General features: G+C 35.9%; 1 protein-coding gene across 9 annotated transcripts; it reads right to left on the reverse strand.

The window, feature by feature from the left end:
• Positions 1-4,596: 4,596 nt before the first annotated feature.
• Positions 4,597-21,446, reverse strand: LOC131153589 (pentatricopeptide repeat-containing protein At5g65560). 9 transcript variants are annotated; one of them, XR_009136283.1, is made up of 4 exons: positions 19,573-21,410; positions 12,999-13,125; positions 6,014-6,221; positions 4,597-4,901 (listed from the first exon to the last, which is right to left on the reverse strand). XR_009136283.1 is itself a non-coding variant. In XM_058106049.1 (3 exons), the coding sequence occupies exons 1-2, from the start codon at positions 21,301-21,303 to the stop codon at positions 13,003-13,005; spliced, it is 1,854 nt and encodes a 617-aa protein (XP_057962032.1). In that variant the 5' UTR covers positions 21,304-21,410; the 3' UTR covers positions 11,709-12,457; positions 12,999-13,002. The 9 variants fall into 9 exon arrangements, 7 of the variants coding, with proteins under 7 accessions (XP_057962032.1, XP_057962022.1, XP_057962005.1 ...); XR_009136269.1 differs by lacking the exon at positions 4,597-4,901 and adding an exon at positions 12,007-12,457 and having other exon boundaries at positions 5,710-6,221; XM_058106049.1 differs by lacking the exons at positions 4,597-4,901; positions 6,014-6,221 and adding an exon at positions 11,709-12,457.
• Positions 21,447-24,942: the final 3,496 nt, after the last annotated feature.

Consider the following 24,942-nt stretch of genomic DNA (forward strand, 5'->3'; position numbering starts at 1 on the left):
TCCCAACTCTCAGCAAAGAAAGTTCCTCTGAGTTTGGCTTGCCCTCAACTCTCTGCAGTGAATTAACAAATTGCAAGTGTGTGGCAAGGGGAAGGCCTACAAGTCCATTACATGGTTGGGCTCCAAGTCAATGTTGTAACTGGTTCGAGCCCAAATTTGACTATTCCACAACTACGGTGCTTAGACGAGTTGAGTGCAACAAGAGGAAAGGTAGAAGTGGCCCTCAACAATTGTTGAATGATCTGTAGCTAGAGGGCCGCATTGGAAATGGGCATTTGTTGCTTACATAGAAATAGATTATGTGGGCAACTGGGCCTGCAACTGCATTTAATAGGACAATTGTGCAAGGAATGTTTTATGAATTAGAAATGATTTAAGATAAAAGAAAATAGGTATAGGCCTACACTCCCCCATCTTATTTCCAAAATAGCCATTTTATGAAGTCCTCATCTTCCTGAAATTGTTTCTCAAGCGACTCTGTCAGGGTACACCTTGGCTTCTCTGGTTTTAATTAGATCATCCAAGTAGGGGCACCGTGAACCGAATTTAGACATTAGAGGAAAATTTCTCCATCAGTTTCAACACTTTGGATGAGTTGCTGGTTTTGCCAAGCTCGAATCCTCCAAGAAAGACTGGTATTTCAAGTGGAAGAAGCTGTCAAAAAGGAAGGCGAGCCTATCATAAATGTCTTAGCACTGATTGAAACTCTTTGGCCGCCCTAGTGGTTTGGATGGCGATTGCCTAATCTAGCAACTGCTGGTAGTAATAACATACGCTGGAAAACACCACCAATTTTAACATCTATGTTGATCCCTCTTAGGCTAACATCACCCAATGACATCTTCCACAATCGATCACCTATCCTCATCTCTGTCGCACGAGGACTCCTAGCCATGGCCATTCTTCATCGCCATATCTCAATTTGTGAGGCATATTTGAGATAACCATTTTGCATAGGTAAAGCAATGACATCATGTCGGAAGGATGGAAGAATAGACAAAAGGGAGCAAATCACAATTATTGTTACTCTGCAGCAAAACACAATTGTTTTGTTAAGCTGAGAAAGGAGTAAAATCTTGTCCCTCGATTTTTAAAATCGCCAAATGGCGTGCTGCCTGAAAATGAGGTGTCATTAGTACAAAATGATTGTAGAAAAATAAAGAGAAGAAAAAAAGAAGGAAAAATATAAGATAGGAGAGAGAGAGAGAGAGAGAGAGAGAGAATTTAAGCACCTTATTTCTATCCTCCTGCTAAACATTTCTTACCCACTTATTTTGTCTTCTTTATCTATTAAAGAGAATCCAAGCACAAAAATAAAAACTTGCAAAAAAGTTACACCATTTATGGACAAGAAATACCTACTAAAATTGGGGAAAAATTGCACCATTTAGACAAATGTCAATTTTCATCCCTTATGCACCAACCTATGGAAAGGGAAGAATAGATTCCTTCTCCAAAAAAAAAAATTGTACAAAATGAGATGTATCCATGGTCCAATCTACAAATGAGAAGGATTGAGAGTAATCCCAAAGAGGAGATCATAGCAACATTGTTCAAAAAGGGTACCTAAGAACCAAAATGCAAGATGAGCCAATAAACATTGAGGAAAAACCGTGCCCTTTGACAACCATAAGAACTTGACCATCGCATAGGTACCCTGAATATGCTGAAGGGCTTAAATTATTAAACTGGAATTCAGTGGGCATAACCCTAACCATATGTTTTGTACAGAGGAATAGAATGGAATTGAATATAGAACTTGATTTGTTATACTTCTCATTGAAATTTCTATTCCGTTCCTTTCCTACTCCCATTTTATTCGCAAACAAAACATGACATAATATAAACATTTAGCCATGTAAGCTTTGTATTTAGCTTCTTACACAGAACGGTCTTAACATGCATTATGTATTCTAATATGACAAAGATGAGAAAGAAAGGGGAAAAAAATAAAAATAATAATAATAATAAAAAAAAGAGATTGTGACCTAAGATGTCAATGATATATAACTTATTTGCAAGTACTAGCCAACTGCAATTTCAAGACTAATAGAAGTGACTTAGAAATTATTAAAGACACTGTGATTAGAGTGGAAAATTTAAGGTCCTCATACTTGATGGGTACCAAGATTCATTCTAACAAAAGTTCTAACATTTAGTTGGAGTGTGTTGACTCTATGATTCTGATCCCATTTTGATCATGACAAAACAAATGTTTCTTACATGCGCACTGAGCTTCTTGAACAAGTTTATCCTTAGCATGCACTGTTGGTAGGAACTTAAGCAAGTCATACGGACTATGAAGATCAAGCTTCATTTATGGGGTCTGAAGAATCGAAAGAATGAAAACCTATTTCCCTATTGTATTTGCATTCATTTTTAATTGGTTTGTAATAGTATATATAGGAAAATGTCTATAATAATCTCTACATGTCATGCATGTAGGTAATTGTAAGCTCAAAACCTTAGAAAGACCTTAGGGATCACCTTTCGGTTGACCGACGCCATATTTTTGGGACCATTTCAAAATGACCCTAAAAAGACCTTAGGTCCCTACACAAATGCACAAAATAGTCCCCATAATCACTTATAATATCAGGGAAATTAATTGATGGGAAAAATGGACATAAATAGGCAAAATTGTGTGAGGTCGGGCGACCGAAGAAAACACCTTGGGCGCCCGAACCGTGCACCGGTCAACATGTTGACCTGCATTCGGCAGATTGAATCAAATATGATTGCACCGTCCACAGGTGACCGAACCACTGAGGTGACTATTCTCACCAACTCAGCCAACCGAACTTTACGTTCAAAATGGCCTCGGGCGACCGAACAATTTAGTTCGGTTAACCGAATGAGAGACCAGGCGACCAAAACGCAGACAGAATGAAATCGCCTCAATTTAGCAAACCGAACATACACCAGAGCACCCGAACCTTCAAAAGTGGCATTTTGAACTAAGTCTATTCGGGCGACCGAACCAAGGTTCAGCCACCCGAAAACTCTCGTGTTGCTTATTTTTTTACTGAGGTTAAAATGTTTAAACAGGGTTAAAATTTCTAAATTGTTTTAAAACAATTCTAATAATACCCTACATGTCCTAAACCCTACATGTCCTAAACGGTTATAATTTGCCCTACTTCTATATGTATGAGTTCATTTGTATGGATTAGCATCAGATTAAGAAAATCATTAGTGCAAAAATCTTCTCAAACCCAAAAGCTCATTCTTGCCTATACTACTTAAAATACTCTCATACATCCATTCCTTTGATTCATCTTAACGCTGTGAGAGTTTCTAGTGTGCTATTGCTATATTATTGATTGCTTAATACTCTCAACATTGTGCTTGATTGTTTGTTGATTTTTGAGAGTTAAGCAAAGAGTTATCTCATAGATTTTAATTGATAAATCTAGTGTTGGGAAAAACTCATTAGCTTGAAGATCTTTGCATTGTCATTGCAAGATTCCTATAGCTATATTTTTGGTGTGCAAATACTTTACAAGCTATATTATTTTTTAAACAACTCTTGTGCCTATTTCATTAAGGAAAATATTTTTGAATTGATTTGAATATTTGATTGCTGCATCTTTGAAACCCTGATTTATTATTGAGATTTGACATATCTTGTTTCAAAGAAATAGCTTGTTAGAACACTCTTGAGCACATTTGTGATTATACCTTGCTGAGTGTTGCTTGCACAAAAATTACATCGCAGAACTTACAATTCCTATACAATTGATGTGTGGTTGATTGATTACATTTGGTACATATTTACTTGACTGAGAAACATAATCACTGTACCCTGTTTGTATTGTAAAAATACTATTCCAGATGTGGCCTGAGGGGGCGGTAATTCAACCCGGAAGGATTGTGTAGGTTGAGGTCAACCCCGTGAATTGACCTGTTTGTATTAGGTGTCGCTCCACCCGTTAAGTGAGCTTATGGTATAATCCTTGTGCAGGTGTGCCAAGGCGGGGGCATAGGCAGTATTGGCCAAACCCCAATAACATATCTGGCGTTAGTTTATTTTCCGCATTTTATTTTCTATACCTGTTTGTTTATGTTTATTCGTTAAATATATGTTTGGGTTTGAAATTGCCTAGACCGACCCTAGGGTTGTGTAATACTACTGCTAGTTATTTGACCTAGGAGAGGAATTTTTAGAATACTGATTCACCCCCCCCCCCCCCCCCCTCTTGGGATTACACCAAAGCTAACAGAGTGCATGTTATAGTATAGATGATCTAGCTGAAGCTTTTGGAACAGCTACTATATATTCTTCAATCTTATTGAACAGCACCTTTATTGCCCTAATTCCTAAAGTTCAGCAACAGCAAGGATGGGAAGAGCCTCCTGCAAAGCCTCCATAACAGATTAAAGAGCTACATCTCTCCACCTTAAGATCTACTAGTTTAGATTGTGCAGTGATTTTGCACTTCGTGACTCTATAGTGGAAAGAGGGTGAACGTTAATTTAGAAAATATAATATCAAAAGGTAAAACATAGCTGAAATATTCACATGTATTTTGGAAAGCAATGTCATTTTTATTTTGCTTGAAGCATATGATTCACAAATAAGTTCATCCTTTTTGAAACATACAATGGTATAGGAGGCAAACCCATGGAAATCTGTTATTCCTCATTAAAAAAAAATTATGCTAAAGAAAACAACAACAAAGCATGAAATTGAATTGACCTATAAATCTCGGCAGCCCAATGCATCAAAAGCTGGTACTATCTTTCATAAACACATAACAATTATGAAGTATATAAAAGAACTACTGTAGAGTGCAGGGTAGTACTTGGATTCTTTATTTTCCTTGTCAAGTCTCTCTAGCTCTATTTCAGCCTTCTTTCAGCAGCCTATCCCAGCATTGACACTTTCTGCTCCATCACTTCTAATGAGAAAGATATGAGAACCACCACCACATTGCAAACATGAATATGGTCAATTATAGAAAACTTCTGTAAGGGTATACATTGTTTGTGAATGTAAATTAGACGCTGCTCAACCATAGCAAAGCTTTTGCTATAGTTATCATGAACAATTATACAAAGCTTGCCAAATTAAAGAAAAGCATACACCATTCCTAAGTTGAACTAAGAAAGAAGACCCAATTGATGACCATTTATGAGTTGGAGGAAAATCCTAACAGCTAAAAGGCAAGCTATATGTGAACATTAAAAGATGCTTCAAAAGAAATTAAATTTTTCGGTCTGTCAAATTAGAAAAATTTAGAAATAATGACATTTATGAGTTGGGAAGTGTATCACCGTGCATGTATTGATCTTCAGAATGCAAATCTTAGCAGAGATAGAGAAACCACACGCAACAAAAAATGAATAAAGTAATCTATCAGTACAGATGGCAGCACAATATGGCGATGGTAATAGTGAATTGAAAAAAGGGACATCCTGAGAATATTTGAACTTATGCCAATCAATTTCAAACAAAAATGAAAAATATTAGTTTTGAATATTTCCATTTCAATGTACTAATATTCTTCGACACTCAAATTGAATGAACATATCAGATCTATCCTCTTTTTTTATAAAGGATACGAGATCTATCTTTATCTAAATAAAGGATGAATGAAGAAATAAAGAGAAAAGGAGAGGGAAATAAGATGAAAAGGAGGGCATGAAAAACACAAAAAAAAAAAAAAAAAACAGCAAGAGATGCAAAGATTGGGGAGGAGCATGATGACAAACAAAATAGCTTATACATTGCAAAATCAAATGGAACAACAATAGTATAATCAAATAAAGTTACAACAGTTAAAATTCAAACCAAAAAAATTGATCAAAAAGAAGAATATTATTAATAGAAAAAGAATGTACTTGACTAGAAAATAAGAAATTTTCCTTTAAAGAACAAAAGAGCAAAAAATCAGAAAAACGAAACATTAACACAAAGCAGCAAACCAATCACGCTGAACATCCTCAAAAGACAATCCCTCGAAAAAGCCAGCAGCAACAACCCATAATGAAGTCAAATATTGAATCTTACCCCAAAAGGTCACTAAGTCTTCTTCCCCTTGAATATACGAATGTTCCTTCCCATCCAAACATCCCAAAACAGAGCATACACCCCACAACTCCAAAGTGTTGATTTTCCTTCGCTCCTTCCAAACCCTGAAAAGAAATAACCAGCATATCCTCGACCAACCCCAGACAAACCCAACTTTTCCCAATAAAACCAAGGAATCTTCCAAATCCTACAAAAGAAAGAACAATGCAAAAATAAATGAGATGCAGATTCAGAACCATCAAAACAAAGAACACACAACCAGGAATAAAGTCTTAGAAGGCCTCCCATTGAACTTAGTGTTAACTCTATCAAGAACAACCAACTGAATAAAGGCCTTAATTTTAGAGGGAACCTTGGCATTTAAAATACTATGAAAGGAAAAAAAAATAAACAAAGAATACAAGTTCTCCCTGATTAAAAACTGAAGAAAGATCTGCAAAAGAAATCCCTGGAAGACTCCAGCAACCACTCTGCACATCCTCCCTATTGGAAGGATAACAAACGTCCAACAAACTCAACAAAGATGAAAATTCCACCACCTCTCTATCATTCAAAGCTCTACAGAAATGGAAATCCCATGAAAATTTCTCCCATTAGAAATCAAAAAAAAGAAAAGAAGAAACAGCCTCATTATGTAACAGAAAAGGCTGATACAAATGAGGAAACGACACAAAAAGTGCTGAATCTCCCACTCATGGGTCTTCCCAGAGATGAATGTTATGCCCATTACCACCCTGTATTGGTGTTAGAAATAAAATTTGAATAAAGCTGAGATATACATCCCCAAGGACTCTCTAATTAAACCACACTTAGCATCCTACCCATTTTCTCATAAGCCAAAATTACCTTTAATTGCTTTATGCCAAAGAGGGTTCTCCTTTAAAGGAAACCTCTATAACCATTTACTCATCAAGGCAATGTTTTTAGACACCAATTTCCCAAGATCCAGCCCCCATCCTTTTTCAGATCACCTCTCATCTAAACAAATGATCTTATGCACAACTATAATTGAAGGAAATTTGGAGTATAGAACAAACTCAAAAATGATTTGATGGAATCATAAGCCAATGAAACTCATCTTCCTTTGAGAGTCCTTGGAGAAAACTAAAGCTTATGATCTGCCTCACTTCATTTGAAACCCAACAAATGCATCATTCCAGCAGATGGTCATTCATTTGCTGAAGCAAATCCAATTAGAAATATAGTGTATGTACGCAAGCGCATGTGGATGTGAGAGAGAGAGAGAACCAATTTTTGTCTTCTAAAATCATAAGCCTGCAATGCAAAGGGGCTTCAGCCTGCAATGCTCAAAAATAGCCAAGCTGAGTTGAACTCCTCACTTGGCTAAAGTTGTTGAATCTTGAAATTTCAACTTTTATGAACCAAAGAGAACACAACACAAATAAAAGCAGAAGCAGTAATACAATTGAAATTTCTACTTTTAAGGACCTATGGAAGCCCAACGCATAAATAAAAACACAGGAAGTAATGACGGGATTTTTAGGGACATTCATGACTACTATTATTGCATTTTATTAATTTAGTCTGCTTCACGGTCAAGTGCAGTTATAATGGCTTCTGTGAGTTTCAATATAGTGATATTTAGAGTTTTTACCACTCATTTTCTGCGCATATTTGCTTACTGTAATGAAACTATATTTGCTTACTCTAATGAAACTATGTTCAGGAGCTTCAGTAATTTTGAGAGCCTAAAATACCAAACCGTGAAGTTAAAAATAAACAAAAGAAAGCCCCTGATCATTCCTAACCCAACCATAAAAAATCCACCAACACTTTAACAGCTATGACAACCTATCCACTGCCGACATTATATCGAAACCAGTGAAACCAAGTCTGAGCCATAGATTCACCGTACAGCCCACTCATCCTTCTTCATGAAATGGGGTATGGTCTTGACCACACATTGTTCTCCAATCTATGATGAGGGTTTCAAGGATGAGAGTTGCTACATTCTGGTCTGGGAAGAGAGAGAGAGAGAGAGAGAGAGAGAGAGAGAGAGAGAGAGCAACAGTTGCTGCTCATAGCACTAGGTGAAATAGAGTGGGAGAAAAGATTTGTGCAAGAATGGGGGAAAAAATATGTTGTTTAGTGAACTATGTTGGCTTTACAAGGCTTAAAATCTTGTTTTGATGATAATAAATCAGAAGAACTTAACATATTTGGTTAAGTGATGATATTTCAGGACTCAAGTATGTGAATACAAGGTCAAGTGCACACAAGGATTATTGAAAGCTCATACTCCAAAGAAATAAGATCTCATAAAGCTTATACTATTAAAGTATGGATTCAAAGATGATTTGATGAAACTTAAAGTGAATTGAAGTTGGAAGTCAAGATAAACTCAAGAGATGAAAAAGCATGAGGACTTGAGTGCTTAGAATGTCAAAATCTTAAAAAGTCTTTATGTAAGTACTTTAAGCAATTTCAATATGGATACATGAAGAGCTTAGGTTAATTACTTGGACCTAGATACCTTTTAAAATACTTAGAAAATATTTTTATAAGGTTAAAAATTATTTCAAAAAGGTTAAAATTATTTTTGGAATGAAAAGCACGAAAACAAGATTTTCCAAATTCTGTTATTTTTTCTATATCCAAATTGATGAGCATTTTTCTCTATCAACCACTCCTTATCTTAAAAAGTGTTCAAACATGAAAGTTGTGAGATTTTCTCTTAACTTTCTGTTGATACCAAAAATGTCTAATTTGGAGTTGAGTAGAAAAAGTTATGCCCAAAATACTGAATGGTGGTCAAAGCTGCCAGGCGGCTGTCCTTATTTGTTCAAGTGACTAAACAGCAGACATAACCACTTCAGGCGATTGACCCTGTGAGTTCAAGCGCCTGACCCTATACGGACTTTAAAAATACGCTGAAATTTAAAGTCCAGGCACCTAACCCCTTAAGTTCAGGCGCCTGACCCTTCAAAATTCAAATTTTAACAACTAATAAAAGTTTTCAAAAGTGATTTCTTAGGCTCCAAACTTTGAAAAAACTTGGGGAATACTCCAAGCAAATTGGGCAACACGAAAAATACTCTTTAAACTTTATAAATACATGATTAAACCCAAGGATCAAATACACCAACAGCAGCAAATCAATCAAATTATTTCTACTCTTCAAAGCTACCTTGCTTATACTCTTGTTGAATTACTTGCTACAATTTTGCTAAGAAAAGCTCACAGGTCTTTGCATTCTTACTGAGTTATCCAACCTAAGAAATAACCCCAGTGATATATATGCTTGAGCTTCATCTTTCTATATTGTGATTTTGATTGATGTATATAGATTTCAATTGTACTAATCTACCCTTTTTAGAGTGTCATTGTACACCAAATTGTTTATTGTTTCTCTTTTAGTTTTTAACAATTCAAGGTTGGTTGAATCGTTGTACCAAGCATGGGGTATCGCTTGGAGAGGGGGCTCCACCCTAAAGGAGGGATTGTAACGGTTTGTTCCGCCCTTAAAGAAACGCTATAGTGGAATCCTTAGGTGGTCTTGCCTAAGGTGTGGACGTAAGCTAGGTAGGTATAAGTCGAACCTCGTAAAAAACTCAGTCTCACTCTCTTTTCCAAAACTCTCTTTAATTTTCTGCACATATATAACTGCGTGGTTGTTAATTTCAAATCTATAAATTGTGTGGATTGGATATTAAATAAACCAAAAATTAATTTGACTTTGAGATTGCGGAAACCAAACAAGAGTACGTTGGTTGATCAATATTTTTTGTAGAAATCATAAGGGAGTAAGTTGATTGATTAACACTCAAGACTCATTAATTGAAAATTTATTTAAAATCTGAGTTTTGGAAGAGTGTTGGAATTTTCAATTGTGCTTCATTAAAATAGGGTTTTTATCAAACTCTACTTTGAGTTACTTAATCGCTGAATCATGGAAGCTTTGTTGAATTCATTCTTTAGTGTGAATCTTGTTTTGGTTATCTTGTTGAGAGGATTGAATCATTCAAAAGCTGAAAGCATTACATTGTGAATCATTAGCTTGTGTTGATTGAATCAATTTATTGGTTGGGTGTTAATTGACATTGTTGCAAGATCAAGTTGATTTACTCATTCTTAAAGTTTTAAAAGTGAATATTGATTTCTACCTGATATTGTAATTCAAATCATCCTTGTTTGAGTAATAAACTAACAATAAGTTGTGAATCTATAAAAGGAGTCAAAAGAAACTTTTAAAATCCAATTCACCCTCCCCCCCTCTTGGGACTACACCTTACTTTTCAAGCTGCATAGCTGTTTTGGCTGTGTTCTGGATATTTCCCTGCTTGCCTGAACATTCAAATTACTCAATAGCCAATAGGATTAGAGAGCGTAAATTTTTAACCAATAGAAACATATCTAAAGTATTTATAAATTTAAAAGTTCCAGAAATCAGGGTTGGGAATTTGGAGCCGCCACCGTGATTTCGTCCTGTTTTATATAACAGTATAGATACATACTCATTAGATGCTATTTTGAATTTTGAATTATAGACATTAATTATTGTCAAACAGACACACGCACATCCATCATTATGCACAAAACTTTAAAATATACTAATAATAAAATATAAATTAGTAATATTTTAAATGCATACTTTTATATTTTAATAAATTTATTATAGAATTCTATTGCAAATAGAAACTATCAAACTAAAATTTATATATAAAATTCAGTTAAATAAATTTTAGTAAATTTCTCTTACGTTTCTAAAGTTAAAAAAATATTTTAAAAAATTTAAAATATTTTACAAAAAAATATATTTAAAAACATTCAACATACTCAGAAAAAATTGATAATAACTTATTATGTTCAAAAGATTTGTTCTTTTAATTTCCAACAAAAATCATATTTAATTTTTTTTAATGCGAACCTAATAACAATAATAATAATAATATCTATACAGCATTTTTATCAATTAAAATCTATCATATTACTGATGATATCAGAGTCTCATGTAAAGATGTCAGCCTCAGAATCTCCCATATTTTTTTCCGGTTAAGAAAAATATATTAGCAGAGAACAAACGAGGTACGCTGAGAGGACATGGAAAGATGTCAGGCTCCAGAATCTCCCATCTTTTTTTGGATAAGAAAAAATATATTAGCAGAGAACAAATGAGTTACACTCAGAGGAGAACCAAATGTCCTCCAAAGAGCAAAAGAAAAAAAAAATTACAATAAAACTGCCTCCAATCCCTTTTAATTCAGGCAGCAACAAACCCAAAAAACTTGAAAGAGTTTGCGTGAAGATGCCACCCTCCAGACTCACTATCTTAGCCTCTACCTCAACCTCCTACCCCAGCCAATCCAAGCTTGAATTCATGCTTTCTTCTTTTACATGCATTTAGTTTGAAAATGGAATGAGCATGAAGAAGTCAAATAATAAATTTGATAATTTCATTCAATTCTTATGTACTAAACATGTTAATTCTTTTATCAGTTCTTCACTTGATACTAGACATACCACAATTGATGTATTTCTGTGTTTTTAACCCAGTTCTTCACATGCATTGGAATAATGCCAAAATTTCAGAGTGTTCCATGCAGAGCGTAATTTCAACTTCCCAATAGTGTTCACCATCTGTTGGCTATGGTGTGGTGATTCTGGGTGATTCAAAGGAATGAACTTCTCAGATATCCAACAGGATTGCCTCTATTTGTTGGTTCAGTTGGTGTTTTTTTTTTTCTTTTTTCCTGTTGCCATCTTTATTTTTTGTTTTTCTTTTTGTCTTATCCTCCTTTTTGTACATTCCTGATCCTTATCTTCTTCTTTTGCTACCAAAACGAATTAATTTGGCACAAATTTATAATAACAATTGAGAATTGCAAAAATAATTTTCCAAATTCGAGCTGTATAAGCAGCCCAATAATTAATCCTCTAATTTATAGATTAGAGATCATGATGTAGATTAAAGACAACAGGTACACGTATACAACAGTATATATTTTCCTTACCGCTAAATAGAAGCAGAGAGAACTGTTGAATATGCTGTGATATCACCCCATCGAGTTGATAGCAAATTTTTGAACAACCAGATGAATGAATGACTTCTAGATTTCACAGGCAGGGATTTCTGCATAACCATATATATATATACATAATCCGGAAACATGACCATAGAAGATAACAAACTTGAAAGTCCTTTTACCCCAATGGATAATTCAAAAAATAAATAAATAAAAATTCAAGAGTTAGTTCCTTTTCAAGGTGGCTTCTTCCCAAATTCCCAGGTTGATATAAACCCCCTCCCACAGCTTTCATGTACAGAGTACATCTGATTTCCTGCTCTTTTCCTCCGCTACTGGAATTTTACCCAGCCCCAATACCAATGCAAAAGCCTCCTGTGCCATACCAGGATCAGGGGATGGTATGATGTGTAGAATCTTATCTCTACATTTGGAAAGACTGTAATAAATAAATAAATAAATAAAGAAATAAGAAACAAAATCCTTTCTTTGGCAGTAAAAACCAACAATTGAGAACGCATCTTTCATTTTTAGGTTTATTTAGCCCAACATTCTGATCTGTGTTAGACTGAAAATGGATATTTTTGGTTATAATAAGATTTCAGGACTATTTTTTAGTTTTTTAACAAGGGTCTTTCATTTCAGAGATGAGAATAAACATAAAAAAATTCAAACCAACTAGCTTCAGAATGTTTAAACAGCAATATTTCAAAATTGTTGGGACAATGCAAGCAGATGACTGTCATCTAACACAATAAATTGTGGGTAATTTAAATCAAGCAAAACATATGTTGTGTTATGACTTCCGATCCCAAAGTTGAAACATGCATGACCGCAAGCAAAATAACCAAACTGGAAATCATAACATGTTGTTTAGGTTCCACATGAAAATTAAGATCACATTGGTTAATGTAAAGAACAACACAGCAGAACTTTGTGTGATGCACGTGCGTATAATAATTCAACATGAGCTCCCATACCTCATTAATCAGCTTTTATATTGCTTATAGCTGACCGGATCAATTTTCCAATCCATGCTGCATTCACATATATGCAGAGCTGGCATTCTACCCTCATTATATCATCAGCAGAATTTATTCCATCATCCTGTAAAGTCATTAATGAAAGTGGTCAAAAATTTTAGAAAGCGTACCAAAACAAATTCCAGATTGTTATCCTACTATAACAAACTGCTTCAAACAGAAATTCAAACCATTTGATCAACTTTCAAAATGAATTAAAAAAAAATCCAAATGTGTGCATACAAGTCTCTTCCTTCAAGACAAGCATCATCACCTTATTCATTTGCCTTCAACAATAGTTGATATTCCAATGGTTTTAAATAACGGCCGCGACCGTTATGTAACGTCATTACGTAATGGTTTTTGGATTACTGATACCGTTGCACACTACGAAATTGATGGGAAGAAAAATCACGATCGTAGCGACCGTTATGGACGACGACCATTACGTAACCACTACAGGACTGTTCGCCAAAAAAATTATTTTATTTTTTTCTTCTCACGTTTTCCCCCTTTCATAAACCATTCTCAATATACTATATGGCAAGAGGGGGAATAGATTATAATGAGGATGACAATGATACAAAATTACTATTTTTTTTAAATACTCACAAGAGATGCATTAATTAACAATTTGAAAATACTAACTTGTTAGGAGAATATTTTATTTTGATAATATTAGTAATTTGATATTTATGTTCTATATTTTTCAACTTCAACCTTCTTTATTTTCTAGATATTTTATATTTGTATTATTCGTATGTCTTATGTGTCTAATAGATTAATGGAGTGTATAATGTATTTTGTTTTATTAATTAATTTAGCACATAAGAATTTATCACACATAAGGAGTATAATACGCACACACGAAATTTTCTGTCAATGGTGGTTTAAAACAAATGTAAACTTCTTGCCCTTACCAAATAACTTAGTTATTTGAGCTAAAGGATCCAAAATACACTAAAACTATTTCTAAAAAGGGTCAAAAAGCTTAAAACATGCAAGTTGTGCGTGCTTGAAAAAAAAAACACGACCGTTACACCCGCTTCCCATTAAGTAACATCCGCTACTCCCGCTTCCCGTTACACCCATTACTGTTGCATTACGCTACACGTTGCCGTGATTTAGAACCATCATGAAGCTGCATTCAAGTGACCCCGCTTAAGGAAACCACATTCATTGGACATCTTCCATCAATGATTATTTTGCAAACTTTTCTCCACATTAGAGAAAGGCGTTGAAAAGCTTGAAATTGTGCCCAAAGTTTGGCAAATGGCATTCTTCTTTCCAAGAATTTGTCACCATGTTGCCGAATTTGTACATACATATGCTGCAGCTTTATATCACCAACAGCCCTTTAACCCAATTTCTACCTAGAGGAGGGTGATTAGTGAAGAAGAAGAGGAGGAGGAGGAGGAGGAGGAGAGGAGAAGAAAGAGGGCAGAAGGCTTTGGGCAGCAGAGGATTAGGGTCAGAACAGAGAAAAGAAAGAAGGGAGGAGGAGAAGAAGAGAAGAAATCAGAAATAGAGAGAGAATTGAGAGACTTAGGAGAGAATTAGAAGAAGAGAAGAAGAATGGAGAGAAGAACTGGGCAGACGAGAAGAGAGAAGGGGAATATGGGGGAATTGAAATGGAAGAAAGGAGAACGAAGTTGCACTCTGATACCAAATGATGCTGGGGCAGCATCAATGGTCTACAGCCATGGGAGAATTAAGAAGAAATTGAAGAGAGGAAGAAGGGGGAAGAGAGGATAGGAGAGAGGAGATACAAGTGGAAAACCCAAGTACACTTCAATTCAAATTCAACATCAACTGCTTACAACATGAATTTTGCACACTATTTTTACAAGAAAGCCTCTAAACACATGAAATTACACATACCACTAGAACTACATTACATTTACAAACATACTCCAAATACACACTCTTATACTAATTAATACTAAACATACAATAAACTACTAACTGAACTCCAGAATTTCTTGACCCAACTCTCTCAATTATTCTCCAGCAAGGATCTTCCCAAGGTCTTGCTTCTTGTTCTACATCACGCATTCTCCACCACAGGATGCCAAAATCGAAGCAATCTAGGGTTACCACCAAAAGGCTAACCTAGATAACTCAGAGGCCAATTAAAGATACCATGCCCAACTAAAAAGAACAATTCCGAAGATCCAGAAATGTCCAAACGATACGAGCTAACCCACTCTCACCCCAAATTTATTTTTAGACCAAAGATCCTCTCAAACAATTGCAAAATGGAAAGCACATTAACAAGAGACTCCCTATGATCTTCTAAAAAGAAAATAGTATCAGCAAACTAAAGATGAGAAACCACAACCTGCTCACTTCCTCGCACAAAACCTCTATCTACAGCTTAAAAACCAATCCACACAAAACATTTACCACAAGAACCAAAAAAAGGGAGAGAGAGGATCTCCTTGTCTACCCCCCCCTCGAAGCCCTGAACCAAGATTTAGACTCTCCTTTAACAATAATATACAAAGAAGCTTAGATAAACAACCCCTCATCCAAGATTTCCATTTGACCAAATCCTCCCTCAAAGATTTCATCAAGAAAGTCTCAACTAACTTTCATAAGCCTTTTCAAAATGTATCTCAAATAACTTCGAATGAGATAGTGAGGAAGGACTCAATAGCTTTTAAGCTACCAGAGGAAAATGCCCTCAATTGGGTGAATTGACGGATAAAGGATTCATGTAGTCAACCCTATCTAGTGGAACTTAAGACTTGTTGTTGTTGTTGTTGTAACAAATTATCACTTGGATCAATCTCAACCAAGTGTAGTTCCACTGTTTTCATTTTTCAGGAATAATTCCAAAAACAACTATCCAAATGCCTTTTTTAGTATGAAAAATACATGATATAATCCCTTGTTCCCAGTTTAAAAAACAAGGGTACAGAAACTCGTTTTTGAATCCTTAACAACACGGACCCTTAGAATCCTTACTCCTCCCAAAACCTCTGAAACAAATAAGCCGAAAGCCTCCAACTGATTCTGTATGAACACAACTTTCAAACAAACCAAAAAATCTAGTTCAATCCACAATCCCCGACCAATAGAATAATGCAAAAATAAATAAATAAATAAGGCACATTCTCAAAACTCTCACTCTCAGGACATGAAGAACACACATATGCGGACAAAACTTTATAGGCCGTCCTACACTGTAACAGATCATTACTGTTATTTCTATGAAGAAATAAGAACAGCCTACAAGTAAATTACTTTATCTTAAGAAGGAATTTAATCCTTCCAGATATTCCGATGAAGATAAAAAGGCATGGACGAGCATGTAAATGATCAAAAAAGATTTACAACTGAACTTCCCAAAAGCATCCAAAATCCACCTGTGAATACCCCTCGCATTAGGATGCTGACAAATATCCAATAAAGAAGTAAAGACACAATCTCCTCAGCCTCCTGATAATTAAAATTCCTTCTAAAAAGAGGGAATCAAAATGATGAGGAGGCTGAGGAGCTTGGTTCTTTGCTTTTAGTGATAATATTTTCCTATTAAGATTCTTTTAAAATGAAAGAAATCACCAACCATTGACAAAAAAGAAGAAATATGGGCATCATGAACCATGGAAAGACAAAAACGACAAAGAAGAAGAATAGAGAAAGAAACATTACCCCACCCAAGTTCCTCTCAAAAAAAAAATTGAGAGCCATGTCCCAGTTTATACAAAATGAAAGAGAAAAAAATAAAGGATAAATCTGCAAAATATACCGCGAAGGTATTTTTATCCCAATAGTAGCATCCTATCCCTTCTCCTACAACCCAAAGTTACTTTTAACTGCTATGTGGCCTGTGCAAAATGTAGTTCACCTCCAATAGAGAAAGTATATCACTAAAAGCAAAAGAAACGAGATCCTCAGCCTCCTCATCATCATGATCCCTTCTGAAATAGTAGTCTCAAGAACAAAATCACCAGCTATTGACAAAAAAAGAAGAAATATGAATATCATGAACCATGGAAAGACAAAAAAGATGAGGAAGAACTGAGAAAGAAATGTTACCCACCCAAATTCGTCCCAAAAAAAGAAAAATTGAGAGTCAAGTCCTCATTTATACATAATAGAAAGAAAAAACAAAGGATAAATCTGAAAAGCATACTGCCAAGGACCCCTAGCCTCCCACAAGCATTTTTTATCCACATAGCAGCATTCCATCCATTTTCCTAGTCCTACAATACAAAGTTACTTTTATTTGCTCTGTGGGCTATGCAAAAGGCAGTTCACCTCCAATGATAGCTTACACACCAAAGCAATATAGACACCAATTTATCAAGACCTAGACCTCCCTCACCCTCAGGCCTACAAATAACCTCTCAACTAAGCAAATGGTCGTTTTTCTCTCCCACTCTATACAAAAGGAAATCCCACATTATTTTCTCTACATCACTTGCTACCTCAACCGAAATCCTAAACTGACAGAAAATAAATAAGGCGCCCTCTCACCCATGAAAACAGACATTTTAGTCATTACTAGCTCCCAAAAAACTCATGACCTAGTATTACCACCCAGGGAAATAAGTCAAAAGACCAATGAAAACTCCACAATGCGCTAAACAATCAAGCTCCAAAGACCTAGCACACCCGAACTAATTGCAGCAGTACCACTTTTACCCAAGAAAAAAAAAAAAAAGTGCAATTGCCGTCTCTTTCAACAAGATGATGAGCACCACCATTTGGCATCAAATATCCAATACGGACACTTTTCTGACACAAAGGCTGAGAGAAAAAAAAATTATTTCCCAGCATTTTTTTTTATGAGAACGATTATCCTGCATATTACTTTACATAATTGATCCAGCAGAACTTTTCCACTTTTCCAAGTATCCATGTCTATGCCATTTCAACTGCCCAAGTTTGATGGAACCAAAACAAATGTATTAAATGCTTTTCTGTCATAAGGTGTTCATGACCCTCAAACTGAAACCTAACAGGCACAAAGTTCAATAATAGATTTCCAAAACAAAAAATCAGATAATAAAAAAACTACCAAATGGTAGCATCAAACAGCTGGTTATGTACCTAGACAAGAAAAATAAATTGTTTGTACATCAAGGTGTCATTGCTTATATGAAATATAAATACAGGAAAAAATCAGAACAACAAAATATGCAATTTCAAAATTCGTTCATATGTTGTGCAAGACGCAAAAACACATAAAGAGAAAGAAAAGACAAATGATCACTTGCCTCCAGTTCATTATCTGAACCTGTTCAACCTGTGTATGCTAATGTCACAGTCAACAATCAGAGCAGCCAGAGGTGATTGCAGATGCTCCCCCATCACCTTCAAACAGCTGGTCACCATTGATATACTGATGCATCATTCATGAAATTGACATACTTCTCCAAAAAAATACGTGCCGAAAGAATGTATCGTTGCATGCATAATCTTGGCCTCTTATCCTCACTTGTCAGACACTCACAGCAATAGGAGAGATGACCTTGCCCATGACATAGAATCATCCCGTTCAAAACTAAACAAAGAATTCATCATCTCATGGTGCATCCCTCCTTTCCAGTTCCTCCATCAACATTGCATATGTTGAAGGATTCAGCTGGCAGCCCTTTTCTTCCATTAGTTCTATTAGTTCATAGCATCTATCAACCAAGCCCGCCTTAAGTAAGCCATCAATGAGAATTTTCCAAACTATTTCGTCACAATTATACCCAAAACCAAGCAGACTACAGAAAGCTTCCCTAGCCTTCTCAAAATTCCCTTCTTCATATAGACCACAAACAATCAGCTTAAATGACTCAAGATGTGGTAAATGACCATGCTCAACCATATCATCCACCATCCTCACTGCTTCACCATAGATTCCCAATCTGCAACAACAACTAAGCAGAGTTTTATAAATATATTCACTGGTAGATAGTCCTCTTTTGTTCATATGATGGACCAACCTCTTAGCTTCTTGAAACCGTCCCTCTTTGCAAAGTCCAGCAGTAAGTATTCCATAGGTGTTCACGTTAGGAGTGCAACCATGTTCAACCATTTTCTCAAACAGCTTAAGAGCAATTTCAAATTCAAATACTTTCCAGATATCAGAAAAATCAACTGAGTTATTTGGAACTAAGCCTAAACTTGCTTCACTGCTTGTTTCTTTCATGTGATTTCCATGTGAAATATGCCTAATTAAAATAGAGTATACATAATGAGAAGGCTCACATCCAGCATCAATCATGCACTTAAGAATATCAAAAGCACAATTTATTAAACCCAATTGCAAATAGCCATTAATTAACACAGTGTAAGTCACCAGGTCTGGTAAAACATCTTCTTCCTTCATTTTAGCCATCATAATTTCGACTTGTTCTAGATTACCTTTCCTGAAATATGCATGGAGAAACGAAGTATATAAACAAACATCAGCATGATATCCTAAAGAAACCATTTGGTTGAAAACTACGTGAGCATGGTCGAAGTCACCTTCATTCAACAATGCTTTAATGAGAATTGAATAAGTAAAAACTGTAAGTTTCACACCCACCTTAATCATCTTTTGAACTAACAAAGATGCTTCCTGCACTTTGCGCTCTTTGCACATGCCATCTATCAACACATTATAAGTGTGAGAATTTGGCAAGCAATCCCCACTAAGCATTCTCTCAAATAAAGAATGAGCATCATTGATTTTCTGCACTTTGCAGTACCCATCAATCAGAGCAGTATATATCACTTCATTTGCCTTAATGCCTTTTTCCGCTAGCGAATCAAATAAATTCTGAGCTTCTTCCACATTTCCTTTTTTGCAAAGGATGTCTACGAAAACACCATATGTAAACTTGTCAGGAACCAATCCATTTTCCTTCATCAGATTGAGCAACCTAAAAGCAGTATCTAGATCACCAGCTTTACACTGACCGTGGATTAATAAGTTGTATGTGACCTGGCTTGGTGATAGCTTCCATTCAAGCATCTTGTTGAACAGTGCCATTGCTTTCTGCACCTCATTTCTCTTACAAAATCCACAAATCAACTCATTATAAGTTCGAACATTCGGACTACAATTATTAGACTCCATCATACTCAAAATTTGATATGCAGCATCAATTAAACCCTCTTTACAATGCCCATCAATCAGAGCATTATATGTTACTACACTGGGGACCAACCCTTTCTCCAGCATCCCATTCAACATTCCTCTAGCTTCATCAAGTTTATTTTCTTTACACAAGCTATCAATTAACACAGTGTAAGTGTGAACATTTGGCTCACAACCTCTCTCAGCCATCTGTTTAAATAAATATAAGGCCTCCATTCTCCTACCTGATTCACATAATGCTGATATGAGAACCGTGTATGTGCGAACAGTTGGACAACAGCTGTCCTCTGGCATTCGCACAAACAACTTTAATGATTCATCCATCCGTTTGGCTTCACAAAGCCCATGAATTAAATTAGTGTATGAACCTGCCTCCCTTTGACAACCCTTTAGCGGCATAGCCTGAAAGACCCTACAAGCACTATCCACATCCTGATTCTTGCAGTGACCCAGAATCAAAGAAGTGTATGTAAATGCATCTGGACTCAGCCCTGCTTGCAGTATCTTGCTTACATACAGGTCTGCCTCGACCACATTCCCCAGCTTGCAATACGCATTGACCATTGTGTTAAACGTATATATATTCGGCGGAATCTTATCATCCAAAATCTCTACATAAACTCTCTTCATTTCATCAATCATAAGGAACCTCGCCAACGACATCAGCAGCATATTATAGCTCCTCAAAGTGAGCTTAAATGTAAATTCAGCGTCTCGATTCATTTTCCGAGAGACATCCAGAACAAACAGCATTTCATCAATCGACTCGCAGGACTTAATCATCGAAATTCGAATCTTCTCCGCAACGCCGAGGAATCGGGCGCGAACAAGGATGTTCAAAAGCGACGAATGGGATTGCGCATTGTGTTTGAAGCGGGGTCTCTGTGCTACCCAATAGAAGAACGCGAGTGCAGGGTTGGGATCGAGATTGAGACTAAAGAGGGAGGAGACGTGGGACGGGGTCAGAGATTGGGATAGTCTCTTGAGAGATGGGTCCTTTTGCCAATTTGGACGAGATAGGATCGCGAAGAGCTGGGAGGGGAGATCGAGGGGGTCGGGGTCCGCCGATGAAGTTTGGGGAACCACAGAAGCGATTGACGAAATGGGTTTGCGGAGGGATTTGAGGAAGAGACGAATGAACTCACCTGGATTGATAATGGTGGACAATTTTCTCATTCTGGGGTGCGGAATCCGTGCATGGAGGCGACCCTGCGCGCGAGGGTTTTGAGTTGGCACAGAACTGCTCTGCCCCGTAGTGGAGAATGAACACGAAGCGTTGGGGCTGACAGAAGAGGCAGCAGCAGCTGCAGCAGCTGCTGCTGAGCAGAGAGGAGAGTACGGGTTTGCTGACGTTGGCCAGGGGTGAGCCCATGGGCTGAGCCCAGTGCGAGCTCATGGGCCCGCTTGATATTGGATTTCAGCTGATAAGAAAGGCCGGCCCATGGTAAAATATTTCACTTCATATCTCATAAGTACATGGATAGAACTGAAGGAAAATCATTTTTAACTATAGTTTTTCTTTCTAGAAAATTTCTTAAAATAAAAAATTCGTTATGGTTTGATTAAAAATCAAGAAAAATTAAATATTAATTATGAGAAAAATTAAAATTTATTTATTTATTTTTTATGTAATGATTCCAAAAATAATTAATTAATTAATTAATTAATATAATAATATATTAATATCATATAATATTATATTATATTATAATATTATTTATATATATATATATATATATATATATATATATATATAAATTTATATTTCGTGAAGAATTAGGAAAGTTAACTGATTCTAAAGACCTCCTGAACTCTTGCTACGGAAAATATTTCTAGATTCTAATTTCAGCCACCAACGTTTTAATTGAGGAGATTTCATGATTTGAGTGTCGTAGATATCACTCTTGGGATAAGGTATGGGGAATAGATTATGTCGGTCATTTTCAAAAATTTAACCGATTAAATTTTAACATGTGATTACAAGAATAATATGTATGTTTGCTGAGTTAAAGGCATATGGAAATGGAAATTTTGAATTTATTATATATATGTGCTGGAAAAAATTGGGCATTTGAGTTTAAGTAAAGCCCTAGAGATGATTATATCATTATTTTATAACAGAAAAATATAGTTATTCCAGATAGATTATTAGATGATTATATCATTATTTTTTAGCAGAAAAATATAGTTGTTCCAGACAAATTATTTTATTATGAATTAGTAATACAAATTGTGTGGCATGAGATTAATACAAAATAAGGATATGACAGTGTTTTTATACAGAATTATAGTATGATAGAATTCAATAGAGTTATAGAATGACTGTGTTATAAACAAAACTACAGTATGACAGTGTCACACCCCGAACCCGGTAATGGGACCCAGGGGTGAATTAGTAACCTAACATGTCCCTATATCATACAAAACACCAATGATACAATAATGAATAAGGGTTCGACCCCATGGGGTCTCCATACACCTTATACACATTCACATACATGACATATACACAGTGGAAAATATTCTTGTTATACATACATGATACCATACCAGAGTCTATACAAAAGGAGTCTAAGCTCCATAATACAAAACATAAACCCGGGTGTCAGCCAAAACCCAAAATGACAACCCGATATAGTCCTAGTACTTACATAAGTACTTCACGCAGTACACCAACCACTACGCTCCCAACACAAGGACGTTAGTTTTGGTTACCTAAAGGACCTGAAAAACATGTACGTACGATAGGAGTGAGACAACTCTCAGTAAGGAAGAATCAAGTTATATTGGTGTATGGCATATGAGTATTATCATGACATAAAACATACACAGTTCAATACAATTCTAGTATTTTCACAAAACAGTTCCAGTATAGTGTTCATCACGCACACACACATGATCAAGTAACCCAATGTCGTCACATCCTTCGGCTCGAAGCTGGCCTGCATTACACGACATCGACGGCACATGGGATAGCCCCAGGCTCCCATGGCATCATACCGGTACAACTGGTGGATCCACACCCTTCGGTGATCAGCCGGTAAGGCTCATGCCCTCGGATATAGAGTCGGATACTCTTGCCACTGGCAGGCGGTATTTCACACTCTCGGATATATAGTCAGACACTCTTTCACAACTTGGAACAATTCGGAACCCCGTTCCTATATCTCATTTCAGAAAATCACAACTCATGCATGTTCATATAACAAAACATTCTACACCCATTTGATAATCTAAAAATCAAGATTTTTCAAAATACAGTTTAAACAAGTCAAGGCACGACCACCCCTGTAACGACCCGAAAAATATTGATATTTAAATATTAAAGAGAGAGGAAAAATGGAAATAGAAATGAAAGGAGGCAGTAGGTTTCGTCGATGAACGCTTCACATTCGTCGACGACATTGCATTTTAAAGATAATAATAATAATAATAATTTCAAGGAATTGTCTGGACTCGTCGACGAATACAGGGGTTCGTCGACGAGTACATAAGGAAAATCGTCGACGAATACAGGGTTTCGTCGACGAAGGTCTTTAGGACCTCGTCAACGAAGGCAAGATTTCGTCGATGAGAAAATACCGAGAGACGGATTTGGGCTACTCTGAATTTCGTCGACGAATACAGGGATTCGTCAATGAATTTACTAAGGATTCGTCGATGAATTGACGTGTCTCGTCAACGAATTGGGCCTATAAATAGTGGAAAACTGGGATTTTTATCATTTTCAGCGCCTCTCTCTCTCTCTCTCTCTCTCTCTCTCTCTCTCTCTCTCTCTCTCTCTCTCTCTCTACGTCCTTTTTCACTTCTCTCTTCGTTTCCGGGCCTGTTTCTCGCCGGATCGAAGATCTGAGGCTACCACGATGCTCCTGGCGAAGTTCTTTGCAAGTCTACAGGAGCTAATTGTTGGAAAAGTTGGGTTGGATTTCGTCCTAATCTTATGGTAAGACATTTTATTCAGTATTTGTCTTTCCTTTAGTTATAAAAAATGTTGTAGGTAAGAAAATATTGATATTTTGTTCTGAGGGATTGTGTTTTCAGAATGTTGAGCTAGGAACCCTGCGGGTATAGAATCAGAATTTTATATGAGCTTTTCAGAGTTAAGGTAAGAGAAATATGCTATGCTAGGAGTTTTAATGATGTTAATAGAGATTTCATAGACACATATTTATACCAGTTTATTATACAGTATTTACAGAATAGGAGTTTAAATGCTTGTGTGACCTAACTAGATTTTCATGTGATGAAAAATTTATACAGCTTTTATAATATATCACACTATATTGAATGCACAGATATAGACAGTATATATAGTTTACATAGTTTTTCCCGGTATATGGAGTTATACAAAATATACAGATATAGATATATATTCACAGAGATTATACAGAGAAATTTACATGCATATACAGTGTTTATACGAATAGTTTCATGGAACATATATATATATAGATTACAATTTTATACAAAAAAGTATGTATAGTGTTATAGCATGCCATGTTTCCTATTACCATAACATACAGAGTATACAAATAGAGTATATAGACAGAGCATACAGATAGATATACAGAGGTAGCATCAAGATGCTACAGATACAGTATATAGAGATTACAGTATTTACAGTACAGAAAGATAGCGTTATGGTAATTTTGGAAACATAATGAAACAGTAAAAGAGTATATATGTATATATGTATATAGTATCAAATCCTTGTGGAAAGATTACTGACAGATACAATACAGATATAGAATACAGAGTACGGTACCTTTGCTACAAACAAATAGAGTGCAACCACATATCTCAGATAGTGTGTGG

Source organism: Malania oleifera, chromosome 1 (genome assembly GCF_029873635.1).
Source record: "Malania oleifera isolate guangnan ecotype guangnan chromosome 1, ASM2987363v1, whole genome shotgun sequence".
Lineage (NCBI taxonomy): Eukaryota > Viridiplantae > Streptophyta > Magnoliopsida > Santalales > Ximeniaceae > Malania > Malania oleifera.